At 41.0% G+C, this 19,471-nt stretch overlaps 3 protein-coding genes across 5 annotated transcripts; 1 reads left to right on the forward strand and 2 right to left on the reverse strand.

Annotated features, from left to right (window-relative positions):
- Positions 1-1,046: 1,046 nt before the first annotated feature.
- Positions 1,047-8,108, reverse strand: thap12a (THAP domain containing 12a). Of its 2 annotated transcripts, XM_085363299.1 has the most exons (5): positions 7,945-8,108; positions 7,020-7,137; positions 6,763-6,861; positions 3,267-3,303; positions 1,047-3,138 (listed from the first exon to the last, which is right to left on the reverse strand). In XM_085363299.1, exons 1-5 carry the CDS (start codon positions 8,028-8,030, stop codon positions 1,322-1,324), a joined length of 2,157 nt encoding a protein of 718 aa, XP_085219425.1. In that variant the 5' UTR covers positions 8,031-8,108; the 3' UTR covers positions 1,047-1,321. The 2 variants fall into 2 exon arrangements, with proteins under 2 accessions (XP_085219425.1, XP_085219426.1); XM_085363300.1 differs by lacking the exon at positions 6,763-6,861.
- A 1,357-nt stretch (positions 8,109-9,465) lies between these two features.
- On the forward strand, positions 9,466-11,540 carry LOC146623719 (uncharacterized). 2 transcript variants are annotated; one of them, XM_085363301.1, is made up of 6 exons: positions 9,466-9,507; positions 9,597-10,282; positions 10,378-10,696; positions 10,787-10,847; positions 10,924-11,179; positions 11,276-11,540. In XM_085363301.1, exons 1-6 carry the CDS (start codon positions 9,466-9,468, stop codon positions 11,538-11,540), a joined length of 1,629 nt encoding a protein of 542 aa, XP_085219427.1. The 2 variants fall into 2 exon arrangements, with proteins under 2 accessions (XP_085219427.1, XP_085219428.1); XM_085363302.1 differs by having other exon boundaries at positions 10,933-11,179.
- A 687-nt stretch (positions 11,541-12,227) lies between these two features.
- On the reverse strand, positions 12,228-19,130 carry stt3a (STT3 oligosaccharyltransferase complex catalytic subunit A). Its single transcript, XM_085363303.1, has 18 exons — positions 19,075-19,130; positions 18,242-18,362; positions 18,087-18,147; positions 17,876-17,997; positions 17,614-17,759; positions 17,067-17,157; positions 16,791-16,897; positions 16,541-16,705; positions 16,203-16,383; positions 15,963-16,118; positions 15,783-15,874; positions 15,385-15,540; positions 14,114-14,302; positions 13,866-13,982; positions 13,687-13,789; positions 13,306-13,494; positions 13,030-13,145; positions 12,228-12,581 (listed from the first exon to the last, which is right to left on the reverse strand). The coding sequence occupies exons 2-18, from the start codon at positions 18,327-18,329 to the stop codon at positions 12,543-12,545; spliced, it is 2,118 nt and encodes a 705-aa protein (XP_085219429.1). The 5' UTR covers positions 18,330-18,362; positions 19,075-19,130; the 3' UTR covers positions 12,228-12,542.
- Between the last annotated feature and the right edge of the window lie 341 nt (positions 19,131-19,471).

The following is a 19,471-nucleotide window of genomic DNA, read 5'->3' on the forward strand; positions in this document are numbered from 1 at the left end:
GCGTCGTTAAAATCCTCCGTATGCATCAGCTACTGGTACAGTTCAATAAAATGGCATTACACAAACATCAAGCACAGGTGTCGTACTTTTCTTGTTCTAACTGAACACTCTTTGAATTTGACTTGGCGCTTCCTTTTCTTTGAGCACATTTGATTGTTTCTTTCATTTCAGTGAAATACCTCCTGTCTGTGAAACGCCAGACAATTCATTAAATAAAATGTGGAAATAAATCATTTATGAATAGTTTTCCAAAATAAGAATACAAATTTGACATATCTAATAATTTACATTTTTAATTACTCAATTGTTTCTGTGCTGCATCATGAATTAATTCTATCCTTCGACCTTAGCCATCAAAGTAATCAGCCTTTGAATTGGCCGGGAGTTGTTTTTTTTCAGTCGGCGTTTGTCAGTTTAAAGTGCAGAGTTTGTCCTTGCATGCTCGCTAGTTCCTCTTTGGCAAGTACACTCAAGAGTCCAGACTTCTGAGGACACAGCAGCAGGTTTGATGACTATGGCTCACCTTAAGTATACTTTACTGGCTTTTTACCCTTATAAGTAATATTTACAATGAACATAGCATGTAATTGACCTAATTGTCTTCTTTTAGGTTATATATACAATTCTACAGGCACTCCAGCAAGTTGTTTGGCTATAAAAGAGTCCATCCATCCATCCATTCGCTTCCGCTTACCCTTTTCAGGGTCGCGGGGGGTGCTGGAGCCTAACCCAGCTGTCATAGGGCGAGAGGCGGGGTACACCCTGGACAGGTCGCCAGTCTGTCGCAGGGCCAACACACAGGGACAGACAATCATTCACACTCACTCGCACATTCACACCTAGTGCCTATTTGGATTTTCCAATTAACCTATCCGCCCATAAAAGAGTCACTGATGTTAAATTATTATGGAGTGAACACTGGGTTTATTTAGAAGAAGGCGATAAAGAACTATGCCAAAATTCTTCTTCTGCTGTTTTAAATGTCCACAGTAAAAGGGGATATGTTCAAGCAAGAAATCACTCGTCTGAATAATTTTATGGCTTTATTTTTTTTAACAAAGAAAATGCATCCAAATTATGGAAACCTGTGTAAGAAAACAAAAACAAAACCTGAACAGCGTTCAGGGCTGCACTCAACGTTCACCAAGCAGCCACGCTGCAGCACAGGAGGCCGTTTTCCTGTAAAGGGAGGGCCGTCATCGGCAAAACAAGATGGTGAACTTGTCATTTTTTCTTCAGTTTCTGGAGCCAGCACAGCGACGCTTGTATGTGTTAGGAAGTATCTAACACCTGTCTCTGCTCCGCTGAGCGTGATTCCCGACTACGACTCCTGCTGCACCTCAAGGTATGTCTTCACGTAGGTATCAGCCAATGAATCCAGATCAAACCTAACATCATAGTTAATGTTCAAAAGAGCAAGGCTTTTGGACTTAAATCTGTCAGGCGTGCTCTCCATGTACATTGTGAAGCGCTTGTATGCCACGTTGCAGTTGTCCTCTAAAGCCAAGGCAGGCAGGACACCGATCAGTCTGAAGACCGCCAGCATGTTTGGGAAGAACTTGACGTCAGCCAGCTGCAGTGTTTCATGGAGACTGGAGGGAAAAGTCTCACCTTTCCCCTTTTTGTTCCATTTAACCCACCAACAGTGCAACTCTGCAGAAAGGGTTCCTGCATTTGGGATGTCATTATTAAATGCCTGCACATTCACCTCTTCGGGCTCTGTGGATTTGTGCTGCTCTATGACAGCAGGGATCAGCGACAGACACCTGAGAAGCTTCAGGTGGTCTTCACAGAAGAGTCGATTCATTTCTCGGATGGTGTGATTCACCACAGGAACAGACAGGTGTTCCTTGTAGTAACTCTCTGGCCGCATGGATCCACATTCTGCCTGATGCTTCCTCAAGAACGACCGAGGAAGCTTCGCTGAAATTTCCATGGTTGCAGCTATGGTAAGAGCCTCATCGTTCCAGAATTCGTGATACACGTCGATGTTGTCAGACACCTCTTTCAGAGAATGCAACACAGCTTTTAAACTGGCTGCAGCTAAATGGGTTTCTGTTGCGTTCCCTTGTATATTTTTCCCAAAGGCTTGGGTGAGCGTCATCACGTTTTTCAGAACAACCAACGCTATCACGAACTCAAAGTCGGTCAGTGCTTTTGAAATCTCTAAAGCGTTTTGTGAGACTTGATCACTCCATTTCATATCTTCATTGTCATGCACGCTGTCTATACAGAGTAGCAGTGCCTCCAGGATATCCACTGCCACTTCAAACGCATCATTTCTTCTGGTCCATCCGGTGCGACAGATCTCTTTCAGTTCGTTGGCTTTCTCCTCGTTGTCAGGGTAGAAAATCGAAATTGCGTTCTCGAGCTCCAGCTGCAGTAACGCTGACTGACCGAAAAAAGACTCAATCTTCTTAAAGGTAAACATGACAAGCTGAACCCCTGACTGAGCCATCCCACTGGCCAGCGACATGTTCAAGGACTGACTGGAGCTCAGTGTGAGCACAGCCCTCGGATGCATCTCCATTAGTTTGGCAGCCAATATTTTTATTTGATTAAAATGCGTCCCTGAGCAGGAGTGAGCTTGTCCTCTACACTTTTCCATATCTAACCCCCATTTGTCAGTCATTTCAGACAGCAGTTTCTCTGCAAGGATATCTCTATCTCCTTCGAAGTTCAAGAATCCGACAAACCTTTCCCTCTGAAAGTTAGACTCGTCCACGTAGCGAACAAAGACAGGGAGCTGCCATTCTCCCGAGATCTTCACTGGATCACCAGTGAGTAAAGAGAAAAAACTGCTTTGTTTAATTTCCTCCACAAGCTTACTGCGGACGAATTTCTCACACACCTCAATCAGCTGATTCAGCTGTTCGGTGGAGCAGCACTCCTTGTTGTCATTGTACCTCTTCTTTAGGACTTCATCTCCACACATGATGCGATTATCTAGCAATGCCTGAAAGCTGCTGGACCCAAGGCCTTGGTCCTTATTATTGGCAGGCCCCATAGGAGGAATGCTTTGCTCTCCCAGCAGGAGAAGGACTTCAAATAATGACTTCAGATACTCTTTGTATTCTTCTTCCTCTGATAACGTCGGGATGTCTTCCTTAGCTGTTGCTGCTTGAGACTTTTTCATTTCTGAAAAAGAAAAGGAAACGCTTGAAGGAAAACTCAACAACTCCTCTGTAACAAATGAGCCTGTGGGATGTTTATAGTGCCATTTTTCATTAATAAATATCTGTGTGTGTGTTGATGTTTCTACTTACTCTTCCTTCCCTTGCTTTCCATTTCATTGTCTTTGGTCTACCAAAAAAGATATAAAAAAAGAGTTAATATATACCACTTAAAATGCCACTGAGATACAATCATAATATACACATGTGGTCAGAAGTTTACAAACATGCATGATTGTTATGGTAATTTTAGGCCTTTAATAATTCTTTTAAAGTGTCCTTTTCCTAAGATGAATAACAGAGTACTTAACTGACTGCCCAGCTTGAGGAGCTTGTGCTAAATAAAAAGCAGTGCCTGTTATTCAGACACGTTTTTAGCTTTAGTGAAGATAACACCAAACAAAAAGAAGGAAACAAAACACTTGCAGCACAATTATATTACAGAAGTCTCCCAGCTTTAGTAGAGTAAGCTATTCACAGTAGAAACCCAGTGAACTAAAGGAAAGAGAGTGTGCATGTTGATGTGTTGATGATATTGCACTGTGGTGTGGCTAAACAGAGTACGATCAACAGCACAGTGATTCCTGACACACATGAGAATGTCTTCCTTCGTGGATAAAAGCAAGGCCCAAAGCCCAGAACTGAACCCTCCTGGTTATATTTGTGGACTATAGTAGTAAAAAACAGCTCCATGCCAGGAAGCCAACCAGTTCTGCCAAGAGTGATCAAATATTCTACCAGAACTATCCTAGATGCTTGTTAATGACTACCAAAGGCATGTGGTCAAGGTGAAACTTGCTATTTAATCAAATATGTCCAATTTCAAACCTGTGTGAATTAAAGAAAATTCAAAAGAAATTCAAAGTTCTGCACCAAATTCTTGTATTTTCGGAATTCATTACAGATGTATGCTGTAATGAGATGCTTTTTTTTTTTAATATGAAATAAAAAACTATACAGAAACATGAGATATCATGTTTCTGTATAGTTTTTTATTTCATATTTATATCCTGTTCATAGCTTGTACTCACTACAGCCTGTACATACTTATAGTTAGGGCTGCCACAAACGATTATTTTGATAGTCGACTAGTCACCGATTATTTATGCGATTAGTCGACTAATCAGATCATCATCCACTGGACGTAAAACTACAGCTTATTGCACCAGCAGCATCTGCTCTTATATAACTATCATTAGCTTACAGCTTTAAGCTTTTAAGGTGCTAACTAAAAATAAAGACAAGATGATAGTTTATTCAATTTTAATGAAATTTGCAGATTGTTTTGGTAAAGTTTAATAAACTCCTTGCTATCTAAAATATAACAGGACACCGGAGTATATTCTCCAGCATCTCACACTTCTGATAATCAGCTGTCTGCTTGACGTTTATTCAGCTGTGTAAAAACTATAACTTTAATCTCAGCCAAACCGATTTACTCAGGAACAAATAAAATACTAAAAAAAAAAAAAGCCAAACAACAACATTTTTAATTTATCTAAGTGACTCATATATATTTAACCTGAGTCGCGCCGGCAGTGGGTTTGAAAACAATTTGCCGGGAGTCCGGTGTTCTCACGGCGCTAGTGACCTAGCCCCCGGCTAGCTATCAAGCTAGTGGGTAACAGACCTCTCCGAAAACGTCGGAGCGCTTTTGAAAATATGTGGTGTCCTGATAAACTGAGCCGATATTTGAGGTTTACACAGCTACATTCTCGCCTGAAAATATGTTAAACGTTTATTTTGTGACCCAGAAAGAATAATAAGAGTAATATTAAAACTAACTAGCTACCGCCATTGTTGGAAACTAAGCTGGGCCGCGCTATGAATTCTGGGACACAGCTGCTTCTTCGGGGTTTAACGGCAGCTGGCATCCTTGTACATGCAGTGCTGCCATCTTCTGTTTCAGTCCGTTATTACACTCTTAAATCCTGCTATTATTCCTGCGTCTTTTGCGATCTTACAAAGCTTCAAACGACGCGTCGACTATTAAATCAGTCGTCGACGATTTTGATAGTCGACGTAATCGTGACTAGTCGACTAATCGTGGCAGCCCTACTTATAGTTATAGAATATTCACAACATACTTCATACCGTGTACATTATAACATACCATAATAGACCCATTTCTGTAATATACTTACATATCTATATTATTGCTAATATATATTGTAATATGTCTATATCATGGCTAAAGCACTTCTGGATGGATGCAAACTGCATTTCGTTGCCCTGTACCTGTGACATGTGCAATGACAATAAAGTTGAATTCTATTCTATTCTATTACTACAAGATCCAGATGTTTAATTATGAATAAAGGTATGTGTCCTTTCTCAGCTGTCTTTGTAATGAATATTAAAATCTTTCCTCAATTTTAAAGACATAATGTTAAACATGAATAAAGTCTTCATTTGTGTAATGCTGGTATACATTTTTTGTGATATAAAAAAAAGTCATTTTTCGACTTCATTGCTATAACACAGCCATGCGTTTACATTTCATACTGTGCAACCATGAGACAAGCGCAGACATGTCTGAGAGCTGCGTGTCAGCCTCTGTTGATCATTCACTACAAACAAAGCACATTACTTAAAAACACACCATCATATACAAATGACTCCACCGAGCACTGCTGGAGCACAAGAGAGTTACACTCCATAGGACAGGAAGACCAAAAGGCTCATGGAAACTACTGTTGCAGTTAAATGGTGGACATGCAGGGCTTTAAGCAGCTGGTTAAAAAGCTCAGCCCAAGATACAGCATCCTAATCCCAATATTTTCCAGTTTTATTGTGTTACAATATTGTTCAGGCTCCTGAAGAGTTAGACGTTTACTTTAGTTACTGTTTAAGTGTCACGCAGTTATTTTCTACTTAAAATGTGAAGCAAAAAAACTGCCTACGCTTACATTTGTCACTGGATATACTCCTGTGTCTTTATTATTGCACTATAACGGTGCTGTTGGGGCCGTGTGTCAGTAGACTCACATTACAAATTAGGCAGTCTGTCATAACTGACAGTAGTTCAGTGGAAAAGAAGGATGGAAATATCGTGATATAATTTTGGAGCTGTATTGCTCACTCTTATTGCTCCATACAAGAACTGTTGACTATCTTTTGAACCACGTTGTGTTAAAAATACAGTAGTTATTCATTCTTTTTGGTTTGTATAACATGCAACGGCTACTATTATCTTCACCCCTTATATGCAAACACAAAATGCCTCTCTCACTTTGTGAGAGCACAGAATGACTGCTTTTCCTCTTCCTCTCTTTTTGTGCTGACACACACTAAATGTCACGTGCCCCATGTAACTGCATTTATCTCATTTTGCTTTTGGTAGGCATTTCTGTCACAAATATTCCTCTATTTATCCTCCCATCCACCAAGATGGTTTGCTCGTTTAGTTTTTGGTATGCTCTATATCAAATATATTTTCATGTATATTTATTCTTTTAACTTTGGTGCATTAAAGCCTGAGTATACTGCAAAACCAGAATAGATCATCAATAATTAAAAATGTCTGACTTTATCAGGGATTCGCATCCCTGATGGGAATCCCTGAACACTTCTGATTAATTTAACCCACCGTCGGTTTAGTGCGCTTCGCCTGTCCATTCTGAGGTTGGCTTGACATATCAAAAGCAGTTGGTATGGAATCATCCTTCAGCACTGTACTCTGAGCATCCTGTAACCAAAACACATACGATGACCTCGTTAATGAGGTAAAACCTGAACTACAACAAAAATAAACTGAAACCCCAATTTATTTTTTCAGATTTTATATAAGGACTGAAAACTCCATTGTTTCTTGTAATACGGACAATTTGGACCAATAGTACTTACACTGTCAATCAAAGACGTTTCAAAATGTTTCCCACAAACTCTGTAGTATCTGTACAGGTGCTCTGGTGATCTGTCAATCAGGTCTTGCCTCTGGCATTTTTCAGCCCACTTCTTGGACCTGAAACAAGGAACCAAACTGTGGACAAACTTCAACAGTACTGTATACTAATTAAACAAGATCCTTTATTGCACATTTGCAGATATTAAAATGATACAGAGACTGACTGAATATACAATGTTGAAAAACAGATTTTTATTGAATTTGGAAACAATTGCTAGGTTGGGTTAGAAGTATAGTGACTGTCTTACAAGAGATGCTTTTACAATGTTTTGAATATGAAAGCTATGAATGCACACAGAAGCTTCAGTGCATATAGATCACACAAGGCAATTTTCAAAAGCTTCCAGTAACAAATTCAACGTTATAGCTTTGTGTATTCTCGAGGAACGATGCAGGAGATCGGCAATTAGTTCTTTATTGTATACTAAGTGAACCAACATGCTCTACACAGGATACTGCACATGATACTTCTTTGTGAGACTATATGTCTCACAAACTATAGAAGCTGCTGGTAGAATTCAGACACTAATTAAAGTTTTACAAGGATTGGCCGGTGAGTTTGAACACCTAACTGCCATTGACTCGTTGATATTTACATTTTTAAAACTTTATTTCCTACCCTGCTTAAATCTTGTAACACTGCTTTTACCAAACTGTTATGACAAACCGTGATCTTCCAGATGTGCTTAGCAATATGCAAAAAAGCAAACCTACGAACATTTTTACTACCAAATGCTTTTGAATAAAAACGGTACTAAACAGTTAAATGCAAAGGTTGCAAAAAGCGTGCCATAGTTTCCTCTATAACAAAGTCTCACTTCTTGCTAGCTTGGGGTTACTGTTTGCGATGCTAACATCAGTTACCTTTCTGCATCATTCGGGAACCGGAAGAGGGGCTGAGGGTCAGATTTGCCACTGGGACAGTTCGGCACAACGCAGTGATTTTGCATTCTATATATTTTACGAAAGAAACCCTTTTTATAAAAATCGTTTTATTTTCAGAGGGTAGCAAAAGAACTGCTAACGTCAATAGCGGAAGCTTAAAAGAGCTTCCGAGTTGTGCTTTCAAAATAAAATACTTTGGGCTAACTGGGTAATAATTTTATATAATTTTATAAAATACTTTTAGTATTTTTAAGAAAAAGATTTTTGTTCCTTATCAACTCAAAAACTACTGTACTTCTTTACAGTTTTCAAGGCTTTTTTAAAACTACTCTATATTTCTAGCTTACGCACAAAAAAGGTTTATGAATTTAAATAGACCTAATGAAAATGCCTAGAACGCGACACATATAAGCAAACAAATAACAAATGCATGGATAAAATTATAAATTGCCGCCTCGGTATGCAATATATGCCATTATGTGCTCATACGACTTTATTCTGAAGGCTGTTATTGAGTAGCTTGACTTGGAAAATAACGTGCATCAAATGAGCGCGCGTTTCTTTTCTGTCCCATAATCCTCAGCGGTCTTTTCAAACTCTGAAAACATGCCGAGGCATAATCCCAAATGTATCTTGTGTTTGTGCTGAGGCGTGGGATCCGTAATATTAATATATCACACACAGTCATTGACTGTTATGCTTATTTTAAAAAGATAATTAGCTTTTATGTACTTGTGCAGAAAACAAAGTTAAAGGCTTGTGAAGACTGACATAAAAGCACCGCTTAATACAGTAGAGGCTTTCATAAGTCACACTCTCGTGTATTCGTTTGTTCCAACTCTATTTCCTGACAGCTGGTGCTTAACTGTCTCGACTTCTTTTTTTAAGGGCAACATTGGGTGTGTATCGGTCAGCACGGACCGGTATTACAGGAATTTTATTTGGGTTCAAACATTTAAACAGAAGGGGGGATAAAAACCTAAGGGCTGGAAGAATAACGTTATCTGTTGTTCTCGCGCTTAGTTTGGAGATATTTTATTGGTTGGTTTTGGTTTCTCGCGATACAGAGGTGGCCAATTGGAGCGCTGCAGCGCCAAGTCAAATCCTGAAGAAGCAAAACGAGGCGTGTTTTTCCCTCAGATTGAGCTGTGGGGCTGAGGTGGAGGGGTTTCTTGGAAGATTATAACGAAGGGGTAAGTCAGTGTTTCATATATAAGCATTACTTTAGCCCACTATCGGAGACTAACGGCAAATTTTCATTATGTCCAACTTGTATTCTTTAAGGTTATATTAGCTAGCTAACGTTAATTTACGACAGAGTACTGCATATGCGTATTCAACACGTAAAGTGAAGTTTAAGTTCGTCGGTTTTACTAAATTATTGAGTTTCGAGCACTTCGCGTGCAAGATGATGTTAATAACTAATCACGCAGTGTATTCCTTGCTTTGCTCACATTCCAGCATTCCTGACTAATTTAAGCAGTTTTGAGGGGCTACACAATGGAAGTTGCAGTTTCAAGACGGAACCACATCAGTAAGAAAGTAAGCTGACATAACATGACATTTTTTTGAAAGCCCATCTTGAATTTAGAAGATATCATGATGTAATGTTGTTGTTGTTTTTGTAACAGGAAAACAAGGAAAATGCCCAGCCTGCACATGAAAGAAAGTTAATTATAAAAGGAGAGAAAACATCTGTTGTGCCATTCCAACTGAAAAATGGCCCAAAACAGCAGACCCTACCAAAGAGTCAGCCCCTTAGAGCTAAGGCTAAACAAACTGACACTAGGTCAGTGCCTGAGGCCCAGAAACTGGCACCAGCTGCTGTGTCGTTATCAAGGAATGCTCTAGGAATGTATAAAGGAAAGATTGTCCAGTCAAAAATTGGGTCTATTTGGAAGGCAAGTGCAGGTATGATGGATCCTAACCCATCAGCACTGAAAATGGAGAACCAAAGGCCTGGAAAAATGGCAAGAAGAAGGTCCAAATCTGCTGCTGAGATGCAGAGACATGGTACTCAAAAACCTGCACCAGTGAGGTCCAAGTCTGTGTCTGATGGACCTGCTCAGGTTTCCAAGCCTGCTGCCAGCAGTCGTCGTCCTGCTGGATTCTCCTCTGCTCGCCCGCCTGCAAGAATTGTCCCAGCAACACTAACCACTGCTGGCTCTAGAAACACTACTGTGGCTCCCACCAAGGCAGGTGGGACTCACAACCCAAAGACACAGATTTCAGAACCTGACAAGAAGGTCAGCAAGCCTCTTGCCTCAAACACTATCAGTCAATACAGATTTACTATGGAGACTGCAGAAGAGAGAAAGTAAGATGTTCCACACATACATGCGATGTTTGCTATATAACAATTTAAAAAAAAAAAAAAAAAAAAAAGGTAATTTATTTGTGTGCTTTCTACAGAGCAAAACTGGCTGAGTGGCTGGCTTCAAAGGGTAAGGCTCTCAAGAGACCAGCCATGTCGACAGCAAAGCCCTCCAAAACCAACGTTTCTACAAAACCTGTCGTCAAACTTCAATCTCAGCCTGCTGCACGCCACATGCCTGAGCCAAGACTGGAAATGTACAACGCTGACACTGCTGTAGGCACTGTTTCCTGTGGAGATACTCAGAGGGCAGGACCAACAGCATCCAGCCAAACTCCAGTGATCATGAACACTACACTAGACCTAGAAACTTCTGATGGGGATCTGTCTGCTGAGTCACAAGACAGAGTGGATGATGTAAGCAGAAATGGAGCATGGTTTCATCCTCTAATTAGCTCGATTAAAATGTATAATATTGAACATCAAAGATCTCCCTTTGTTTTATAGATTGTTGTGAATCTCTGTGATGCCTTGGAGGCCATGGAAACGCCATCGAGATGTAGCAATGGTAAAATAATCAGCATTATGCAGTTCTTTAAATATCTGATGCCTTTGTTTACATATTTGTCATTTGTGTTGATAAGAACTCACAGGTTTGACAGATAAATGCAACAGTGAAATGGAGGACAGCATAAATGAATGTAAAGCGGAGGAACTGAAGATTGACATGCCTGAGGATGCTGGTAAGCAGGTGAAGGATGAAGCAGAAGAAAGCGATGATCAGAAAGTGGAGATGGATTATGTAGAAAGTGATGATGACGACGTGATAGAGACGACTCCAGAGATGGAGGATGCATCAGTGATCAAATACAGCGTGAAAACAACGCCATACTTGCAAAGGTGAGCCGGTCAACTTTGTCTTAGCAAATCTATTCAGTTGAGTATTTGAGCCACTTCGTTCTTAACTCTTACAAAATGATTCTCTCAACATTTCAGTGTCAGAAAAACAATTGAAGGCGAGGTCGGCACGAGTGCATCCAGGAGAAAGAGCAACATTAATGATCTCAAGTTTCTGACACCTGTGCGCCGCTCCTCCCGCATCCACAACAAATCCAGCCAGCTGCCCAAGATGCTCGTCGATCACGATCCCTGCGTGTCATCGCTGGCTGAGCTGGTGAAGCTGGATGATAATCCTAACGCCTACATCTACAGAAAGAACACTGCACTCGTCGCGGATCTCCCGGACAAGTCCAGCCTCTAAAGAAACCTATATTTGTACTATTTCTAAGGGGGGGTGTATTCAGCAATGCTTGGTACTCAACCTAATTGACACTTTAAAGATGATTTTAATATTGAATTGTCCTAATATGAAATATTTTACTGTATTTATGTTCATGCTGTCCTGCTTTGTTTCCTTGAATACTAACTTTTCTAAAGTTAACACTTTACGACAATTAAACACTTTTCTGAAGTTGTCTTTAAAAAATGAAGTCTTGAGTGCATCTTTTTATAGAACCTATGTAATGAATTGAAACTGTCTTCCATCTATAAAGTGAGCAAGAGTTAAAATTATGATAAGTAACCCTACATTCTGGCAGCTAATTGGCTGTTGTTCACTGATGTCGGACCATCACATTTCAGAGCTTCCAGAGTAGCTCATGGATAATTTGTTCCCTGGCAGAAAATGAGTGGGGAGACTAAAACGAAAGTAAATCCAATCATTTTCTTGCTTTCCATATGAACCATTACCTGCTCAAGCGTGGTTGGTCAGCAGTAAACTCTACAAACATTTTTGCTCCTAGCCTACTGTTCAAAGCGTGAGAAACAAGAGGATCGGGCAGCCAACAAAACTGATCCAACTGAATATCAACAGCTGACTACAGCCTACACTGCATTTCATTTCAGTGACGGGGAAGGAAAAAAAAAAAGACACTCAGTTGTATTCCGATTTAATCCCACTTTAATTGACCACATTGTAAAAATTCAACCGCTCACAAATGACCACCTCTTGGCAAAATACACTTCCTAAATCAAACTGGACGTTTTGACATCATCTCCCTCTGATCCCAGATGAGATGTTTCATTATAAACAAAATTTAAAAAATGAAAATCATCTATAAAGAAAAAGGAGACATGTGTGATACCATTTTCTTCCCCCAAACAAAAGGCATATAAAAAAGGTACTCTTTTCCCGCTCGACTGCTGACCACAGAGGAAGGCGTTCAGTGCGCTTAAAGGCCGTTTTCACTGCTGTCTGTGCGCCTTATGTCCTTGAAAGACCCCGATTGTCCAGATCTTTCACCTAAAGAACAGGAGAACACTTAGCTTAGAAAGTTCTGTTCTGAAACTGATTTTAGATGTTTACACAGTTTAACTTTAAACTGTGGAAAGGTCACTTTATTAAAAAGACAAAAAACAAAAAAAGCCCGTCCTCAAACAAACTAATCTTTGAGTGATTTAAAAGGTAAAATCACAAGAATTTGCATTAATCAGTAAACTTAAGCTTTTATAGTTTAGTCATATAACATTTCATTAAATTAAAAACAATGTTTACTATAATGTAAGATAAGCATGTGAGAAGCTTGATTCAGTTTTAAGCAATAATTCCCCTCATATTCTAATAATCAGAAAAACAAAGTGATAAAAACTGAAATGAGTAAACCTACAATGGAAACAATCTGGAACCAAACACTCAACATGAAAATACAGAACTATAACAACTGTTATAGAGACAAAGTTAGCTTGTTTACCTTGTATATCCTAACCAGCCAGTGCTCTGTTGTGTAAGCCTCCTCCAGTACATCCAGTTCAAAGTCTTTGTTCCCAATCTCGGCATTCCTCACTCTGTCATAACCAGGTGGGCGCTCTGCAAAAGAGGGAACCAGAATTAATCAGAAAAACCACTGGCTGTGTATTTGTTTTGTTTTTTTAATTTCTGAATCACATTCCTCCAGTTGGAATTTAGGAGGCTCATATAAAGTGATAAATAGATCAGACTAGGGGTAGAAGGTACTAGAAGCACTCACTGGCCTCTGTGTAGACCTGGCCAAAGCGGTAGTAACACATCTTGTACATGAGGCAGTTAAGCAGGACTGGCGAGCCCTCGCGGTCCACCCTGAACTCTCCGGTGGGAGTGTAGTAGTCGTGCTCCTTGATATGCTTGCCGGTGTCTGTACTTCCTCCAATACGGACCATCCACAGAAACTTGTTGATGTCTGTCATGCAAACACATACACCAATTAGAAAGGTGCTCATAACCGTCCAAACAGCAATGTCTTACTTCATGTGCTGAATGTTTAATGAGTTGACAAAAAATGGAACTCCTAAAATTCAATTTCACTTATTTAGAAGCTTAAAAACACAACACCTTACATGCTGCACTAGTTATAAAGTATTAGGCGGCGTACCATCTGAAGAGTAGCCCGTCAGCCCTCCAAAGATGACCAGAACATAACTGACGTCGAGTTCTCTCATAATCTCGTAGGCCCTTTCCTCTGTCGATGCCATGGCCTGCAAAAGAAACGGCAGCATGGTCAGCACAGCAGCATTTCATAGACAATTTCACCTTAAAGGTCACCCAGCTCACCTGTCCAACTCTGGAGATGTGAGTATTGTTCCATGTGTTGTTGTCCACTAGAATGGTTCGATTAGCCATGGCAGTTATCTGATATCCGTAATCCCACCATGACATGACTTTGGCATCCTGGATAGGAAAAATAACACTCAGACACGTAGATGGGAAATCTGATCAAACGGCTGTGACTGCTGATCACTCATGACAACGATCTATAGTTTAATGATCAACCTTTTCTTCCTCACGTGGGATTAACTGACCTCAGGTGTGTTGTGGCGGAGCCAGTAGTAGGCCTCTCTGAAGTCATCAAAGATGATGCGGCTGCCGTCACCTCCACGGGCTGACAGGACAATCGATGGAGAGGAGTAGGCTTCGCTGGTCACCCAGGTAGAGTGGAACGTGTACGTGATGAGGAAGAAAGCCATTACCAGAATCATCCCACTGGCAACCTGGTAGGTTTACACAGACCATGTCAACATGCTTTTATATTCATTATTACTACACTTTATTTGGGATCAGGTAGTTTAAAACCAGGAACTGGGCCACTTAACGGGTAATGGAATAAATTGAGGGAGTGTGAAATAAAGAATGGGAGGAGATTTCTCTGATCTTTGAGTTTTGTCTCAAAGGTGAAAACAGCCAAATACTCAAGTGAGAAAGTGTAGAGAGAACCTTCTAAAGTCTCATTTGTGTGTTTAATTCCCTCTAGTGAGTAACGTTGTTGTTGCACTTATAATTTTTGTGGGAGTGTCTGCATTGCTCTGCAGGCACAAGTAAAATGGAGTGCTTATGTTGACTTGGAGCAAACAAATTTTGAACAACATTTACTGACACTGAGATGCACGAAGGAGGAAACACTGAGTCTATACATTTTGTCAACAGCACATCAAGACTGCCAGGATACTAACATTAGCACAAACTAGATGCAATTGCAGCAAATTCCATTTTGTTTTATAGAGGTCTCATCTTTGTGCTGTCAACACACTGAGGTCACACTGCATATTACCATCAAGCAGATCTATCATAGCTGTTGAGATCTGTGTAAATCCATAGTTATATTTCTTGGCAGGTGCAGGTCAGACTGGTGTAGCTTTGCACCCATCGCTACACTGAAAAATCATCTAAATCATGAGGAAGAATCTCAACTAAACACATTTATTTGGTCAAGGTTGTGAACCTTCAACAATGCAGTGTACCTATCCCACAATTGTTTGTAAACCTAACAGTAATTATACAACAATTCACCTTTAAGTGTAGTATCCGTTTCAAGTTGCATGAAATATCAAATACAAGAAGAGAAGAAAAGGTTTGTGTTCTCTTGGACAAGATTTTAAACATGAAAATCAAGACTATAAAACACTGAGCTGAGAGCTTGACAATGATGGATTATTTAAAATAATCAGTAGTTCTTTTTTTTTGTACAGGTTCAACCTGTCCGAATGCACAGATTTCATGTCACAACACGACCATGGCATAACAAAAGTCACTGTCACCACCTTACACAGCAAGCTTATCCTGTCAGCCAACTCACCTCATTTTTGATTGGGTAGGTGGAATCCTGCTGCTTCTTGCTCTTTTTGTCTGGCCGGCTGACGTCCAAATTCTTCATGTAAGTGGTTAGAACCTGGGACACGCCGATGCCTGACAGGATGCACATGACCGGAGCGAGTACCAGCATCAGACGCACCTGAGGAGGAAACAAGCAGTGCAGTTAAAAAAAACAAAAACAACCAACATATGACACAGACGGGGCGCATACAACATCCTAGACACCATTTCTTGTTTGCTTCGGTTACATTTAATGGTGTAAAAGTGATGCTATCAGGTTGCTTTTAAAATCCCAGAAGCAAACAACTGTCTCAGATGGCATGTGTAACACACACACACACGTTTACAGAAAATAAAAGAAGGGCATTTAGGCAGCAGTACCATGACAGCTGAGAAGTACATGCTGGTGACGCCGTACATGATGATGAAGATCCTGGCATCCGACAGGTTGTTAAAACAGTAGTACAGACCGACTGTAAGAAGAGAAAGGTAAACTGGAATGAAATATAGAGTGATTACAGAATATTAAGCCAGTGCTACGCTGTGCTTTTGCTGCCTTGCCTGGGAACATGAAGACTAGGAGCTGCAGATCAAAGTAGTATGAGGACCAGGTGGTAGGCTGGTGCTCGGACACAGAGGCGATGATGGGAATATTGTTCTTGGCATAGGAAGGGTCCAGCAAGGAGTAGAAACGCCCGGTCCACGGAGAGATTTTACCTGACAGAAACGTGCTTATCATGTCACGTCAAAAGCTTTTAGAAAGGTTTTCCCATTCATTACTGTTATTGTTAATCCTCTTACCTGTCAGCATGAGAACAGCACCTACAGACAACAGGATAAAGCCCACCAGAGAGATGACGCTCTTGAACAGCACCTCAAATTGCTGAGCATTGAGTTTGCTACGCAGGTAGTCCACAAAAGCATGGATCTGGCACAGACCAAACACGCCAAAGGCTGCCATGTGCTCCGATGACTGCACCGGCTGGTAAATGAAAAAAGGGAGACAAGGAACTGAACAGTGTGATACAAAGCAAAGTGAAACTTCTCATCATGAGAATATCACTACTTTTTAATCTTTAACAAAAAACCGTCCTGGAAGGAGGGTGTGTCAGGTGATGAAATGAGATTGTTCTTTTTACCTGGAAACCAACAAAAGAGATTTGCATGGAGAGGATGGTGCCCAGGCAGTAGACTGTGCAGTAAGCCACATATATGCGGTGTGAGAATCGGCCTGTGAGCATCAGAACCAGGACGTGGAGGGGAATAAGGTTGATGAGGAACACGTAGCCACCCCAGGAGGAAACCTAAATGCACACAGAGACCATTTCATGACCAAAGTCACCTCGTAATGCACTCAGTACAACATGCAGATCAGCTGCATCTCCTCACCATGTAGAAGTAAGCCAGCGCACACATGGACGACCAATACACTGAGCCTGTTTTCACAGCCTTGATCCACATGTAGTAGGTCAACAGCATGCAGAAGATGGCAATACCTGAGCAGGGAGGATCATTTTCTTATTATACTGTTTTGCACTTTCGGTGTATATCCTCTAATGCTACAGCTTTACTTTCATTATTGACTGAATATATAACATAAGTTTACCAGGGAAAAAGCACTTTCTGACTGATGAATAAAATGAGCAGCCACTGAGTTTCTGTTACCTTCATTATCGTAGGAGCCAGCAACAGAACGAGAGATGTAACCAGGTACCACTGCAATCATGGCAGCTGCCAGGAGCCCAGCACCTGCATCCTGAAGAGACAAAAACACACTTAGTTAAAACTAGTGTAGGTTAACACCACAGTCCTGCAATAAAGAGTCTTTACCATGTTCAGTTTTGTTCTAACAGTCTTAAGCCACTTTCACACACTTTCATTTAAGCTCTGTGGGAGCTTAAGTCTGAGAGGGAGAATGGACCCCCTAATGGTCCTCTACCTAATCACATGAGCCAAGGTGTGAAAATGGGTGTGGGTCACAATCAGCCAAGGTTTTGGGTGAGCTCATTGGGAAACCTGGCCCCACCCTATCATGCGATTTCCTGAGGTCAGATGGCCCAGGATGTGAGTAGGTGTTAAGGCGTCTGGGAAGGATCTCAAAACTGGATTATAGATGGCAGACAGTTGGTGTCGTAAACCACCGCCTCTGTTTTCCTGTAACATGATTCTTAATGAACAATGTGTCTGTGTTATAGGGTGATTTTCTTTTTACCTTCAGCTCCTTGGTTAAGTGGTACGTGACTATGGCGGTGAATGAGGAGAACAGGGGAGCCAGGAAGACGCAGACATTACGGATGTCAATTGTGATGTGGAAAAAATGTAGGACATGGTACAGGACAGCAGACGTGATCATCAGTCCTGGAGAAAGAAAACAGAAGCACACCATCATAATTTGACGTGAGCCTTCAAAAACTCACGTAACACACAAACTGCTCCACACGACAGGAGAATCTTACGACAATTTATGGTCTTACCCGGATAAATGGTGCCACCAATGATCCTCCCCAGAGGATACCAAGCCCTGTCATCAAACCAGTTGTGAAACTTATAAAATCCTTCTTCTGCCAAGAAGCGGGTGGTACGGTAGTTGAAATACCTGGTTGTGACATTAAGGTGAAGGTGAGACAGGACTCTTCAGGAGGAAAAACTATTAATGTAATGAATGATGATGCAGACAGTACTTACGGGTCAAACTCATGGATGACACTTTCAAACCTCAACACGGAGAAGAGCCTGGTGGAGAATGCTGAGGAGGGAAAAGAAAGATTACATGGATCATTGTGATGTGTGTGTTGTATAGTGTTGTCCATGCTATCATATTCAGCGAGCAGAGGACTCACAGAGGACAGCGGCCATAGACAGGATCAGTAGCTTCAGCAGCGTGTCCTGTTTCTCATAGGACAAACGCAGGAAGCCCAGCTTGGTCATCTTGGCGAGGTTAGGGAAAGCTACCCGTACTACCTAATGGGAGAAAGACAATGGTTCTAAGCACAATAGAAAAGGCACTACAAATGCACTTTTAGACATATGTTTATGCATGTATAAAAATCCCGCGGAATATGTTTCCAAGTCAGGTTCTAAGAAACAGAATCAGCAATCCAGATGTCAGGAGTTAACTTCCACGTCCAGCCCAACCACATAAGGCCACGCACTAACGTGTGGCGTCACAAAGCAGGAAGTAGACACTCTGGAAACCGTTTGCATGGATTTGTGCCCGTCTATTTCACATGTGCATTAAAAAGGTTTTACGAAAAGTGTCGAACCACTAAGCTCCAACGAGCCCTCATGCTTTCAAGACAGCACCACTATCAGAACGAGCCTCAAGTGCTGACAGCTAACCCACATCACCGAAAGAGCAAATGAACGGCAGCTAATACGGTTAAACCAGATCTCAACAACTGCACATATAAAGTGCATTCAGGCATAGTTGTAGTTTGTGCAGCGTCTTATTGCTAGTTAGCGTCAGGCCGGCTTGCATCCACTTCAAAGTGTGTTAGTTGCTAGGCTAACCTGCTAGCCTCTTTTTAATGAAAACCACAGTCACGCGCCAACTCCCTGGCTTATTTTTTTAAAAAGAAGTATCTGCATCTCCTTCATATATAGCAACAGAAAATAAAAACTGGTAGTCCTGGAAAAGCTAACGCTTTTTAATATGTAATCTTCAGACACTTACCCGCTCCGCTCCTGCTACTCACTTTTCACACACAACCCTCACCAAGAGCTAATCCCGCCCCGACTAGAACATACTGCGTGCTTATTGGTTATGTGTCATTCAACGTTTTATTTTCTCGTATCTTATTGGTTCTTTGGATGTCAATCAGATTTTGTTCCTTACCCCGCCGCTGTAGTGTAGTGACGTGTCCTTACCGAGAAAAGAACACAGCCCCCTGTTGGTTGAAAATACTTTCACCTCATTTCGTTGGTGTAGATTCATTCTCATTATTTTTCACGTTGTTTCCTCTTACAAATCAACGTGTTACTTTTGAGTAAAGTTTTTCTTTCTCTCTCTATTAAAATAAAACTGCCCAAAAATAATTAATCCTCCCACTGTATCTATTGGTGATCAGTTA

This window comes from Diplotaxodon limnothrissa, linkage group LG10 (assembly GCF_057381915.1).
Source record: "Diplotaxodon limnothrissa isolate DT_005_m linkage group LG10, D_limnothrissa_male_GT1.1, whole genome shotgun sequence".
NCBI lineage: Eukaryota > Metazoa > Chordata > Actinopteri > Cichliformes > Cichlidae > Diplotaxodon > Diplotaxodon limnothrissa.

Bases quoted from the DNA above. Each gene is read 5' to 3' on its own strand.
- thap12a (XM_085363299.1), bottom strand. From the start codon at position 8,030: ATGCAAAATCACTGCGTTGTGCCGAACTGTCCCAGTGGCAAATCTGAC. The intron at 7,138-7,944 runs GTAACTGATGTT...TCCTTGTTTCAG, and splicing joins TTCCCGAATGATGCAGAAAG to GTCCAAGAAGTGGGCTGAAA. The intron at 6,862-7,019 runs GTAAGTACTATT...TTTTGGTTACAG, and splicing joins AAACGTCTTTGATTGACAGT to GATGCTCAGAGTACAGTGCT.
- LOC146623719 (XM_085363301.1), top strand. From the start codon at position 9,466: ATGGAAGTTGCAGTTTCAAGACGGAACCACATCAGTAAGAAA. The intron at 10,283-10,377 runs GTAAGATGTTCC...TGCTTTCTACAG, and splicing joins GAGACTGCAGAAGAGAGAAA to AGCAAAACTGGCTGAGTGGC. The intron at 10,848-10,923 runs GTAAAATAATCA...TGTGTTGATAAG, and splicing joins GCCATCGAGATGTAGCAATG to AACTCACAGGTTTGACAGAT.
- stt3a (XM_085363303.1), bottom strand. From the start codon at position 18,329: ATGACCAAGCTGGGCTTCCTGCGTTTGTCCTATGAGAAACAGGACACG. The intron at 17,760-17,875 runs GTAAGACCATAA...TTCTTTCTCCAG, and splicing joins TGGTGGCACCATTTATCCGG to GACTGATGATCACGTCTGCT. The intron at 16,706-16,790 runs GTGAGGAGATGC...GTGTGCATTTAG, and splicing joins CGCTGGCTTACTTCTACATG to GTTTCCTCCTGGGGTGGCTA.